At 38.9% G+C, this 14,107-nt stretch overlaps 2 protein-coding genes across 2 annotated transcripts in view; one reads left to right on the top strand and one right to left on the bottom strand.

The window, feature by feature from the left end:
• LOC134755927 (trafficking protein particle complex subunit 8) overlaps window positions 1–10,743 on the top strand; it is a 35,851-nt gene extending 25,108 nt beyond the window's left edge. The window contains exons 17-19 of the mRNA XM_063692614.1: window positions 3,793–4,022; window positions 4,397–5,181; window positions 10,116–10,743. Coding sequence (XP_063548684.1) covers window positions 3,793–4,022; window positions 4,397–5,181; window positions 10,116–10,374 — 1,274 coding nt within the window. The 3' untranslated portion in view covers window positions 10,375–10,743. The remainder of the gene's footprint in view (window positions 1–3,792; window positions 4,023–4,396; window positions 5,182–10,115) is intronic.
• LOC134755913 (cytoplasmic tRNA 2-thiolation protein 2-A) overlaps window positions 1–14,107 on the bottom strand; it is a 177,092-nt gene that overhangs the window by 119,070 nt on the left and 43,915 nt on the right. The gene's annotated exons all lie outside the window — the stretch shown is intronic.

Here is a 14,107-nt window from a genome sequence, read left to right as displayed (position 1 = left end):
GCGCAGCATTTAGCGATTAAGTGAAATATCCGAACGTATCGGGAGCTAAAGTTCCCGTGGATACACTGTTGTATGCGAACTTGCGAACATTACTTGGTGACATATTATAAGTATCTCTGTCATATTGGCTCGCATTTCCTGTGTGTTAAAAGAGTGAAGCCGAGAGAGTAATGCATCAGGTGCTGGGCATCGCTGCGTTTCCTTAATTCCGTCCCAGGCGGTGTAATGTCCGTGGAGAGGTCACTCCAAGCGGTGTCTCTCCGGTGTTAAACCATAAATCGTCTGCAGTGTTGCCAACTCGGATTTTCTAGAATCTTGGAATGTCTAGAATATGCCAAAAATATGCTAAAGTTTTTGAAATATGCTATAAAAAATGCTAAAATTTCACTTGAAAAAAGGCACTTAAAAATAATATGGTGTCTAAAAATATGCGGTAAATACACCGTTGTTTGTTATTTAGTTACGACAGCAGACTCGTAAAGTCTGCTGTTGTTTGCAAAATATTTGATGGAATTCCATTTAAAGGGGTATTATAGGTCAGATTACAAATTTTTAATCGATCAGGTTTGTTTCAGGTTCAAATGTCTAATATGGGGCCCATTCTTATATTCATATTTTTTTGGGCCCATTGCATTAAATTAAATAGCATTGCAAAAAATTATAGCCAGTCGTAGTTCACTCGCGAAACTCTTTTATGCTCCTAACAAAACGATAAGTGAATTTACAGTAATAACATATACTAATCTATGAAGTGAACGTGACGTCACGGTCACTGAGGGCCCATATTGAAGTATGGAAAACAAGAAAATTGCGATATTGCCGGTAAAATATTGCGTTTATGTATATAGTTGCCATAGCCATACAATCTTTTTGTAGATAACGCCAGAAGAATGCAAACCGGAACTCAAATAGGTATGTCAATCCATGAAAAAATCATCAGTCAATTTAACTGGATTTATGTAATTGCAATTTAATAATATTTTATGTTGGAGGATGCCTTCAAGGTTCTGGACTGGAAAGGACGAGGCATCAATGTAAATGGCGAGTACATCACTCACCTTCGGTTTGCCGATGATATCGTAGTCATGGCTGAGACCATGGAGGACCTCAGTGCGATGCTCGCTGATCTCAGCAGAGTATCTGAACGAGTTGGTCTGAAAATGAACATGGACAAGACGAAGATCATGTCTAACGTCCATGTTGTGCCAACTCCCGTATTAATCGGAGGCTCTGCGCTCGAAGTTGTTGACGATTATGTATACCTAGGACAAACAGTCCAGTTAGGTAGATCCAACTTCGAGAAAGAGGTCACTCGTCGAATCCGACTCGGTTGGGCAGCGTTCGGGAAGCTCCACAGTATCTTTTCGTCCAAATTGCCGCAGTGCCTTAAGTCAAAAGTCTTTGACCAGTGTGTGTTGCCAGTGATGACATACGGATCTGAGATGTGGGCGCTAACGATGTGCCTCATAAGAAGGCTCAAGGTCACGCAAAGGGCAATGGAGAGAGCTATGCTCGGGGTTTCTCTGCGTGATAGAGTCAGAAATGATGATATCCGCAGTAGAACTAGGGTCACCGACATAGCTCGCAGAATTGCAAACCTTAAGTGGCAGTGGGCGGGGCACATTGCTCGCAGAACTGATGGCCGGTGGGGCCGGAAGGTTCTGGAGTGGCGTCCGCGTACCGGAAGACGAACTGCCGGTAGGCCTCCAACGAGATGGAGCGACGACCTGGTGAAGGTCGCGGGAATTCGGTGGTTGCGAGCGGCACAGGATCGGTCGGAGTGGCGAGCCTTGGGGGAGGCCTATGTCCAGCAGTGGACGTCTATCGGCTGACATGATAATGATGATGATGATGAATATTTTATGCAACCGTTGTTTAAAAGAGAGCTAAAAAAAGGCGAGTGGCGTGAGTAACAATTTGAGGCGAAGTCGAAATAGTCTTTTACACAATCGTGATCTAATGGAGAGCTTTTCAGTCGAGTACCGTGTTAAGGCCTCGAAGCTTGCTGAGTGGCCTTAATTGGGTACAAGATTGAAGAGCTTGATTATATCACTATTGATTACAATACTTTTTCTACGAGTCAACAAAAATAATACTTTAAACTAGTAGAATCATATAGGTAAACAAACCAAAAGTATACAGCTAAGATACGCGAGTTGCGATACCTTCATAATGATTGATTGTGTTAATGTAGTAGTAGTAATTACTTTATTGTACACAACACAGATTTACATAATGGTCGGGGAGCCCAAGAGGGGATTTTTGTAGTCACTCGAGCGCGTCAGATTAAGATATGGGGGATACCTTGCATCCTGTTCAGTACCTCCACCAAGTATTCGTGCTTGACACCGAGCAGGAAGTCAAGGAAGGGATAAGGGATCTCTTCCAGCTAACCTTCGAGTAGATGAGCAAGAGTTGTTTCTTCTAGTCTGATACTTCATACTTCAGTCTGAACTTCGATATCCTCCTAATAATGTACCTATGTAAGACTGTTCCCAAATATCCATTTTATTTATGTAAATTGTGACGTAACTGGCAAATGAGAATCTCTTCTAAATTTCCTTTTTAGGGTTCCGTAGCCAAATGGCAAAAAACGGAACCTTTATGGATTCGTCATGTCTGTCTGTCTGTCCGTCCGTATGTCACAGCCACTTTTTTCCGAAGCTACAGGAACTATACGCATTAAGATTTTCACACAACAATAGAAAAAAAACAATAAATTTTGGGGGTTCCCCATACTTGGAACTGAAACTCATTTTTTTTTTCATCAAACCCGTGTTGGGTATCTATGGATAGGTCTTCAAAAATGATATTGAGATTTCTAATATCATTTTTTTGTAAACTGAATAGTTTGCGCGAGAGACACTTCCAAAGTGGTAAAATGTGTGTGTCCCCCCTGTAACTTCTAAAACGAGAGAATGATAAAACTAAAAAAATATATGATGTACATTACCATCCAAACTTCCACTAGCGGAAGCCGCTCGACCCCAATTACAAAGAAATACCGCAAATCGATGTACAGGTTAGCACACGCATACTAGAGGTCAAAACAAAATTTTTGACCCGCAGTTCCTAAAAAAAAAAACCAAAACCTATCGTGTGTGGTATCATACGAAAGGGCTTTTTGAGGCGATTGTAAAAATATATCACATCATTACACTTCGGCCATTTTTTTGAATTAAAACAAAAAAAAAATTCGAAACATACCAAGTTTGGGCTCCTCCAGATACGATATGGCTGATTTTTTTTTGTACAATATTCCACAAATGATACGTGATATCCTCATATCCAACCCCAAGAAACCAATTTTGAATTGTACTGCAGATACGGTGCATATTAATCATAAAATAATACGTAATATCCATATATCGAACGGGAAATACCTCTTTAACCCTTTAACTGCGCCTTTTCATCAGTTGGTATAGTTTGTTTTGTTTTTGACACAAAATATCAATGTTGTATCCTTCAGATAAATAAATTGGTTTGAACGAGATCTAGTAAGTAGTTTTTTTATACGTCATAAATCGTAAACCGCAATTTACCTTTCACTCACATTTCACATAAAAAATACATTGTTTAAATTATGTAATGTACGGAACCCTCGGTGCGCGAGTCCGACTCGCACTTGGCCGGTTTTTTTGTACATTCACCTACCTATTCAGCAAGATATACAGTTGAAATTTTCTGAGTCGATTTTTTCTTTCTCCTTTCACACATTAAGTAGGTTTGAGAAAAAATTACCCCATTTTTAAGTACAAGCAACATTTAAAAGGTAATCTCGTTCTGTTCCAGACGAGCGTGCAGCGCGCTTGGGCGCATGGCGCGCCCTGGCGGCGCGGCACTCGGTGCGCTGCACTAGCGGCGTGCCGAGCGGCGCGTGCGCGCGCGCCCGCCTCGTGCTGCGCGCGCGCACGCGGGCGCCCGAGCTGGCGCTGCTCGCGCTGTACGAGCCCGAGCCGAGGGCGCCGGCCGCGCAGCGCGCCTACAGACTGTTGCGCCATGTGTTCCGGTTCACGCCCAAGGTAAGGGCAGAGCAAGGTCTTATCTTACCGAGTACCCCAACTATTTATACTAAATTTCTGTACAAAATATTTTCTCATAGAAGCTTTTCTTGCGGATTATACTTTTCTTATGAGATGAGACTGAACTGCACGCCCGCCGCGTCCAATCTCTTGTCTTTTTACTAATCTAATTTAAGCAATTCTAGTTGTTAGTAATGTGCTAATAGCTAGGATCGCTTGAATCGGATAACAATGCAAATTTCTCACGCATAATATATGAATGCTCACGATCTAAATACACTAACACAATATCTATTGTTCTGAGCAAAATAATAAAGATACGCGCATAATAGGTATGCATTAAAAAAAATATTCCTATACCTATTTCATTGCAGGAAGCAGTGGAAATATCAGTTACACCCCGGAGAAGCATAAAGACCACTCCGGATAAGATTTCCGAAAACATGAATCTAGTCACTGAGATTAAGAATATCTGCGGAGAGAAAGATGATGACATTATTATTGAAGTTCTAGAAGCCTCCTTGCTCAGTAGGCAGTGGCGCCTTACTGGTATGATTGCTTCTGCCGATAAAAGTCAACTGTTGCAATCTCGCGAAAAGATGCACCTAGTTTTCCAAGCTAGCAGAATCTTTGATTTTCCGTCAGAGAGTAAAGTAGGGTGGTCGGGATTAAAGATTGCAACGGGACAACCCGATCCCGAAGACAATATTGCAGTCTCACCTTATTCCCACTTTGTTACCGACTACGAGACTTCCATAGACAACATGGAAGCTAATGGAAGGGCCGATACGAAAGCGGGATTGATACAATCCATGTTTGTGGTGAGATGGAAGGCTCATCACAGGACGAAAGGGACGACTGTGAATGGCCAGCATTACCTCTGGCTAGACGACTTTATCAGAGTCCTGTCCCGCGATAGAGAAGTCGTGTCACCCGACGCGCCGCTGCAGCTCGACGAATACGAGATCAAGTTAGACCCCCACGATACTAGAAAGAAAAATAAAGATAATGTAGTCGTCCTTAGAATGGAGCACTCGAACCTAATCAGCCATAACTTCGAAAAGAATAAGCTGTGCGTGGTGCCCATAACTATCAACATCGTCAACTGTTATGAAGTCCCAGTGAACGTGTTTATTGACATGTCAAAACAAACCAACAGGTAATGCATCTATCTATATATTTTTTAATGTTCCGTACAAAACTTTGTTCACGGAACACTTATGGGACCACTTCGGTCTTGTTTTTAGTTTGTACATTGTACATTCACTTGGCAGCGGTCTTTTCAACTGAACGCATCTGTTATGTTCCACGCAACAAGCTAAATTGACAACATACATTAGCACAATACAAGCTTATTTTATATTTATTTTACAACAAGAATTTCTCTATGCTCTGAGCTAAAGAGAACAATGACGGTCCATAGTTTAAAAAAAATCCTGCTACGCGAAACTAGACCATAATAATTAATGTTTGTTTATGTTGTCTATTCTTATTATTGTTAAGTGTATGTAAGTATGAATGCATTTGCATACCTATTCGTTTTCACTGTCAGGTATTATTGTATTATTTATTATTTTAATGTTAGCTTTAGCCTTAAAGCGCTCTCATCGGTTTCCTTCTTTTTAGAAATATATATATTATTCCTCTTTTGGTTTCTGTGGGCCAATTTACCGCAGTAACTATATTTGGGTGTTTTTCTTTGTTGGGACAATATATTTTGCCTTTCTAAACAATTCGCATTTGCCGGGGTAGCTGAATCAAGTCGGCGGTAAGTCAAATTGAAGGAAATACTTTAGAATTCTAAAGTTGTAGCCTAAATACTAAACTTTGGAGCGGGTAAAATATATGTATATGTACTTAAATAAACATTTTTAACCGGTTTATTATATTACAGACATGTTTATGTTTGCTAATTATTTTTTGACAGAAACCACGCCATTTTCGACCACTTTTTCAAAATCGTCAATATCTCGGATACGAAAACCTCGAAAGTTGTACCTCTTACTAATCAATATCACATTTAGGTTTCAGGTTTATGTTTCATTTTAAATGACTATGGTCTATCAAGCCATTTCCGTCAGTAGAAAAAAACGGCCAATTTAAAAAATGTAGGCGCGAAGGGTTAACGTCCCATAGAAAATTTGAATTTCACGCCTTTTTCTACTGACAAAGTTGTTTGACAGACTATATTTATAATCTATAATATTATTAAATTCTCTCTTAAATGATTCATTACACTGTCGGGTATTTTTTTTTATTTTCCTTGTTTCCATATTGATTCAATGATAGTGGATTGTTTTTTTATGACTTATAAACTTAACCGAATGACTGTGATAATGATAACATACTAGGTACAGTGAAGGTAATACATATACCTATAATAGTTATAATTTCACCTTATTTAAACTGATTTAGATGAATAACGTGTGTAAGGATGGTATTACACCTGTCCAATTTTATTGCGTCTCACTCTCTCATTAAGCAAAATGTAAGACACAAATACACATTGGATCAAGAAATTGTCCAGGTGTAATATCACCCTTAGTTGGTGTTCCTTGATAGACGGATGCGGATAAGCCCCCTCCAGACTATGTGCGTGAATCGCGGCGCGACTTCGCGGAGAGAACATATCGCGACGTTAACGATGACTCCACACTCGCAAACTTCACGGCGATTTCGCAGTTTGGTTCGCGCCAAGATGGCGGAAAAGCATCAGCTGATCGAGTTTAAGTGTGATTTATCTTCGTCATCATACGTGCTGTAGCCATTTTTCCATTTTGTTTTGTTGTAAAACAATAAAATATAGCCGCTTTATATAATATAATTAATATTTATCTTGCCACATATGAGCCAAAATAGTGTATAATGTGGAGTCTTGCCAGTTCGCGCTTCGCGCCTCCTTTGACGCGGGCCGATAAACCGACAAAAAACGGGGAACTAGGCGCGAATTCGCGCATGAGTGTGGAGGGCCCTATACGTTTTAGCTCAGCACAAGCTCTGCACATGAGTTAGGGTGGTATTACACCTGCCACCTGTCCAATTTCATTGTCCAATGTCATTGCGTCTCACTCTCTCATTACATTTGGCAAAATGTGAGACGCAAATACAGCGTGACAGATGGAATACCAACCTAACACGCACATTTTTTTTTAACATATTTATATAAGGAGCTGTGTTTAAATAGGGATGATGACACATGTTGAATTGTAATAGCAAAATCTAGTAAGATAGATAGCAAATGAGCAATTTATCACAATAATGTGGATATTAAAATAATACAAAAGTACAGGACCTGAGTCAAAATTTTAGTTTTTTTTTTTAACTTACAAAAAAGAAAAAGTAAGGGTACTATTCGATTCCTTACATTTTATCCAAAACAAGATTGTATGGCAACTAGGGATGAAAATTCCGGAAAAAATCAAATGTATTTTTCGGGAATTTTACAAAATTTAGTTTTTTTCGATTTTTTTCCAGTTCTATTCAAGAAAATTAAATACGTCACACACAATGCCACTGATGAGTGATGACAGTGTCAATGCCATAAACAAACACATTAGATAGGTATGCAACCTTAACCCTTAAATGCATGATTTTTTTCTTTTTGCCTGAAATTAATATATGTCTTACATAATTGTTTACTGATTCTAGGAAAAATAAAAATATAAATTAAAACATCGATTTTCACTGCTTAACCAGTATTAGAATTTACATAGGGTAAATAATAATTTATGTAAATTTATACAATTATTGGTAAAAGATATAAAAAATCTTACTACCATTAGAAATTTATACTATTTGTAATATACCTATAATAAAGATTTTAAATATAAATAATTACAAACCCCGAAAAAACCGCCTAAATTACATATTAAAAATCATTAAATTTTCCCAATTTTCCGCCATTTCGTGTTAAAAGAAATGTATTTTTTTTAAACTTAAATACTGCGCAAATTTCAATAAAACGAAGGAAAGTGTATTAATTTACGATCAAAATAATTATACAGGACCAAATAGAGTTTACCTAATTATGCATAAAATTATATGTTTTTTGTTGTGTACATACATACATCACTATGCATTTAAGGGTTAACCCTCCCTGTTTAAATTCCTTATTAAGTATATTGAAAAAGCAATCTTAACCTACCTGTTTAAATTCCTTATTAAGTATATTGAAAAAGCAATCTTACTACCTGTTTAAATTCCTTATTAAGTATATTGAAAAATAAATTGTTTTTTTCGAAAGAAACTTGAAAAAAACGAGCCGTTGGTCTCTCAGTGACCTTGACGTCGTTTTGTTAGGAGCATTTCGCGATTGAAGTACGACTGTCGGATTTTGACTATCATTTCTGACTTTTGTATTGCTTTAATGCAAAATGGGTCCCATATAGACATTTGATCCTAAAAACAAACCTGATCGATTGATACTAGAAATGGGCCGAATATGGACTTTGCCGAATAAATATATTCGGCCGAACATTCGGTTCAGCTCATAACGAACTGTTGTGCTAAAACTGCCTAAAAAAACTGAAAAAAAGTATACGACAGGTCCGCGGTCTGCACAAGTGCACTGCACACTCATCACGTGTTTTTGATTCTTCCCCTTCCGACCGACCAAGAAATTTTATGAAAAGAAACGGAACCGTCTCATACCTGAGGGCCTCCCGTGAACAGTGAAGTTCGCAAATTGCGGGCATCTTTCTCCTTGGCCATTATTGGAGTAAAAGGAAAAGATGCCCGCAATTTGCGAACTTCGGTCTTCGTGGTCTAATCGCGAAGTGCACCCGCGGCAGCTAGCGGACGCCCTTAAAAAAATTGTTTATTCGGTAAATATTCGGCAGTGCGAACCGAACTATTCGGCCGAATACGAACATTGAAAAATATGTCGAATATGCCGAATACCGAATAATTACCGAATATTCGGCCCATCTCTAATTGATACCATTAAAGAAAATTTGTCATCAAGCCTATTGCAAGGTCACTGATACGCGTAACGCGTGCGAAGTGCGAACGCGGTGGCCGCTAACAGCTTCCGCAAACAGCTTTATTTGAAAACCCTAGCTTAACTTGTTGACCTTGGTCTGTTGAAATTAGCATTTGAATCCTCGGTCGAGGTCATACGATTGATTTCATAATCATTACACGCATACCCAACCAAGGTTTACGATTGCGTCACTGATAGCTGTTAGTCAAATCTTCAATGAATTAGTTCTATAAGTTCGTAGGTAATGTAGCTATGTTGTGAGAAAATAATTAGCTATTTGCTTATTACTTATTATGTAAATTTGTTTGATGTTTTTATTCTATTCTTTACTAGCATTTGGCCGCGACTTTGCGTGGAGTGGAATAAGTAATTAGAGAGGAAAGGAGGATGACTTCGGGAATAAGAACTATTCTACACCCTTCCCAACAACTAAGGCCGCTTCCTCACTTGGCGGCGCGGTATCGGTGCAGTACGCAGTATTTCTTCCCGATTGGCGCGGAGTCGCGAGCGCGCCAATCAGGAAGAAATACTGCGTACTGCACCGATACCGCGCCGCCAAGGGAAGCGGCCTAAGACTATCTTCATATCAAATTTTATCTAATTCGGTTTTATTTGGTCACCCCACCACCCATACAAATTTCTACCACCCCTTTTCACCCCCTTTAAGGTTGAGTTTCGGGGTAACACCTATACTACGTCCTTCCCCAGGACTCAAACTATCTCCAAATCATAATCTATCTAAATCGGTTCAGCTGTTTAAGCGTGAAGAGGTAACAGACAGACAGACTTCCTATTATAATATTAGTATGGAAGTATGGATATGGACAGAGGTAGGTAAGGCTTTTATCATAGGTAAACGATGGACGATGGAGGATGACGATGTAAAGAACAAAGACTGCCCATATTATTAGTTCTTTACCTTTTTACGATTGAAAAGCTAATCCGATTGATATGAAATTTATTAGAATATGATGGTAAAAATGAGACGGGTAAAGATGTGAAATAAAGTGCATTAAACTAATTCTAAGTAAACGAAGGTGTCTAGATCGGATAAAACGTGCATATGTGTGTGTGGCCTGTTGTCATCAAAGATTATGTGTATTTTGATGCAGGGAGGGCGGGCGGGCCCTGGGCTGGTGCGGCGCGCTGAGCGGAGCAGGGCCGGGGGAGCTGGGCATGTCGCTGCGGCTGGAGCGCTGGGAGGCGCGGCGCGTGCGGCTGCGCGCGCTGTGCGCGGCGCCCGGCGCCTACGTCGTGGGCTCGGCCTTCGCCGTGTCGGCCACGACGCCCACGACAGGCGACGCCGCGCTCACTCTCGCGCACGCGCCCGCGCCCGCTGACACCTCTCTGCTCGTCGTTCAGACTCCGTAGAGCTCCGGCTTACTACTGTTCGATTGTTGATATTGTGTGCGAAGTTTTACGACTGTTTCGCAACGAGTTTGTTCACGATTCGCTTGCAAAATGTCGTAGGTAAACTTTATGCGAGAGGAAAACGAGCGTATGTTAATAGTACCTGATGTATTTTGATTCGGGCTCGTTTATTCCGTCGTATGTATTACTAACTTAACTTTGTGATTGGTGTCGATTCTTAAGTGAATATGGGGCTTTTTATGACAATATTTAATATTTGGCTCGCTGAAGTTCTGCTGGGTGAGTATCTATATATATCATGTACCTATATTTTGTTGAATTTTATGAAACACCTATGCAATGAAGTAATCACCGAAATAAATAAATATAGCGAAACAAATATATGTTATGTTGCACACGAGTAAAATGTAAATAAAATATTATGACCTAAAGTGATTTTTAGATATAGAGCCTCCCTTTAAGTACACTAACATAAGTTATAGATATTTTAAAAGCAATAAGCAGCAGCAATTTAAAACTTAACAGACAAATACGTTTAAAAATTAGTTATGTAGGTACCTAAATAGGCCAAGCAATAAGAAGGTACTTATAGAGGGAAATGCCTGGAACACAATTTTTGACTCCGCAACTTTGTTAGGACTAATTAGGATTCTTGAGTTAGGAAGACAAAGTATCTACTATATTTTTTTCCTACTTTTTAAAATGATTATACTTACCTACTTTGAAAATAGTGCAGTTGCGGGCATAGTTGTTATGTCGAATAGTACCTACTACCTACTTAACTACCGGAAAATTATATACTGAAGGACGGTTAGGGAGCATGACCTTAGGCGCGGCCATGTTACTGGCGGCGTGTAATGTTTATAACGTCTTTTCAAATTTAAAATTATGTTTTATAATGGCAAAGAGGGATATAATAAGATAGAGCGGTACTGTTATAGTAAATTTTGTAACCACAGAAAATTCACTGCCATCTATCGATACACTTTAAAACTAAAAATGAAGATTTATAAAAATACGATAATATGTATTTAAATATGGATAAATGATTTTTTTATTTGTATTAATTATTTTTATGATTTTGACCCATATTCTTTCACTGGTATGCGTTAAAATTATAAATAACAAACGAAACAGTCAACGCCCTCTATACGAGAGTAGGCCAAAACTAGTGGCGCCATCTGATCGAGTATCAAATTTTCGTGATTTTAGAGGCACGTTTTTTCCTTAGACTGTATCCATCTATTACGGAGTTATATCTATCTTTGATAATAGTAATGTCGGCCATTAGAGCCATGTAATAATGAGAAGATTCATTTATCTATCTATCTTGTTACAGAACCTCATTTAAGGGGCTACCCGAGGTTTTCATCGATTTTTGACAAGTTTTGAATCGTATCTCCTACTTTTTACACTACATATAGAATTAAAGACAAAAGGCTCTTCAATCTTTTTTCTCTATTTTTGTCTATCGGATTTGGAAAGAAATGAATACTTATTTATTTATGATTTTTTTTAAACATTGTCTAAAAAAAAACACTTTTTTTTTAACCGACTTCTATTTCATAGAAGGAGGAGGTTCTGTATTCGGTTGTGGCTATTTTTTTTTTATGTATGTTCACCGATTATTCCGAGACCCATGGTCCGATTTGAGTAATTCTTTTTTTGTTCGAAAGGAGCTACTTCCAAGTTGGTCCCATATTAATCTGGTTCTGATCTGATGATGGGATCCCTGAGGAATTGAGGGAACGCCTCAATTTTTAAAGGCACATGTATGGTGATTTGGGTGTTTTCATAAGCAACATGAGCATTTTCTCCCTCTCTCTCTCTCTCTCTCTCTTTTCAAACGACCAATTTGATGAAGTGGACCTTATGATGATGATTGTTTTGAAGATAGTGATGATGATTTTTTTTAATATAGGATGTTCAGCGATTACTCCGAGACCCGTGGTCCGACTTGAAAAATTATTTTTTTGTTTGAAAGGAACTACCTCCAAGGTGTTCCCACATTAATCTGATGCTGTTCTGATGATGGGGTCCATGAGGAATTGAGGGAACTCCTCAATTTTTAAAGGCACATGTATGGAGATTTGGTCGTTTTCTTAAGCAACTTGAGCATTTTTTCTCAAAAACCACCAATTAGATGAAGAGGAGCTGATGATGATGATTGTTTTGATGATAATGATTTCAGCGATTACTCCCAACCCATGATCCGATTTGAGTTATTCTTTTTCTGTTGGAAAGAAGTTACCTCTCCAAGGTGTTTTCGTAATATTTTTGGTTTTGATCTGATGATGGAATCCGTGAGGAATTGAGGGAACTCCTCAATTTTTAAAGGCACGTGTATGGTAATTTTGGTGTTTTTTAAAGTAACTCAAGCATTTCCTCCCCAAAACCACCAATTTGATGTAGTGCAACTGTAGCCTAACCACGAGTTTGACACTAAATATTCTTCGTAACTAACTTTGTACACTAATATGCCATTGCCAGTACGAGCGAGATGCATAAACAATAAGTTACGCACACGATAGCGAATATATCAATGTCAAACTCGTGGTAAGGCTACTGATAACTTCCCTCGTATGTGTATTATGATTTTTGATGTAGGTAGTGTTGGAAACAACCAAAGAGACTGAGAGGTGAAGGTAGAGGGTATTAGTGTTTGGGGGGTTTGAGGTTGGGGGTTGAGGGGTGGTGAGTTGATGGGTCGGGGACTGAGGGGTTGGGAGTTAAGGGATTGGGGGTTAGGGTTAGGAGTTAAGGGGTCTGGGGTTAGGGGTCGGGGAATGGCGGTTGAAGGGTTGGTGGTTTAGGGTCGAGGGGTTCAGTGATCAGGGGTTGATGTGCTGTGAGGTTGAGTGATCGGGGGCTTTGAGGGATTGGGTCAGTGGCGGGGCGGAGAATGGATTTAGTGACAGGAATGATTTCCCAGACGGACTCGAGGAAAATTCTGATTATTTAATAAAGTTTACGAATTTACAGTTAAACATGATTATGTTTTTCATTCATGCGTCACGCTCTTAACAATTTCTTAAAACTAAAAATGGAAAAAAAAACTTATAAAAAAAAGATAAACCGACTTCAAAAAGGATGAAATAAAATATTATCCTTTTTAGGGTTCCGTGTTTAAGTATATGCGTTACCAACTGATATGTTGGAAGTCGGTGCCAAGCCAAGTACTCCAAGTAGTAACAATACCAGTCAAAAATAATCAGCTTTATGTCTACGAATCCCATTACAACTGTACAAATATTATAAACGTGAAAGCAGTTATGTCTGCCTCTTTGTTACCTTTTCATGGCTAAACAAATGAACCGCTTTAGCTGAAATTTTGCATGAAGGTTCCTTGAATTGTTTTATATTTTGAAATGTAGTCCTCTGGATAAGCGACAGAAAATAACTCAGTCCCAATCCCACACTTGCGTGCTAAAGGTCGAACACGGCAAAAGTGGGGCATGTAAGATTGACTATTGTAAAAAAAAAAAAAAAAGGTATATAAACTTTTTAAGCAACTATTTGATCACAAGGAACTGGCCTACAATATGTCAATGTTTTTTTTAAATTTTATTTATTCGTTGCCAAAATGTCGACCAAACAACATAAGCAACGTGAACGTATTTTGCACGAATATGTAGAAAATTCAATGCTCAGCTACAGAGACATCGCGAAAAGACTGAAATTTCCTCAATCTACGGTTTGTCGCGTATTAAAACAGTTTCGTGAACGCCTCACA

The sequence above is a fragment of the Cydia strobilella genome, chromosome 3 (genome assembly GCF_947568885.1).
Source record: "Cydia strobilella chromosome 3, ilCydStro3.1, whole genome shotgun sequence".
NCBI lineage: Eukaryota > Metazoa > Arthropoda > Insecta > Lepidoptera > Tortricidae > Cydia > Cydia strobilella.
The sequence above is the reverse complement of the archived record's forward strand: the minus strand, read 5'-3'. Positions and strand labels throughout refer to the sequence as shown.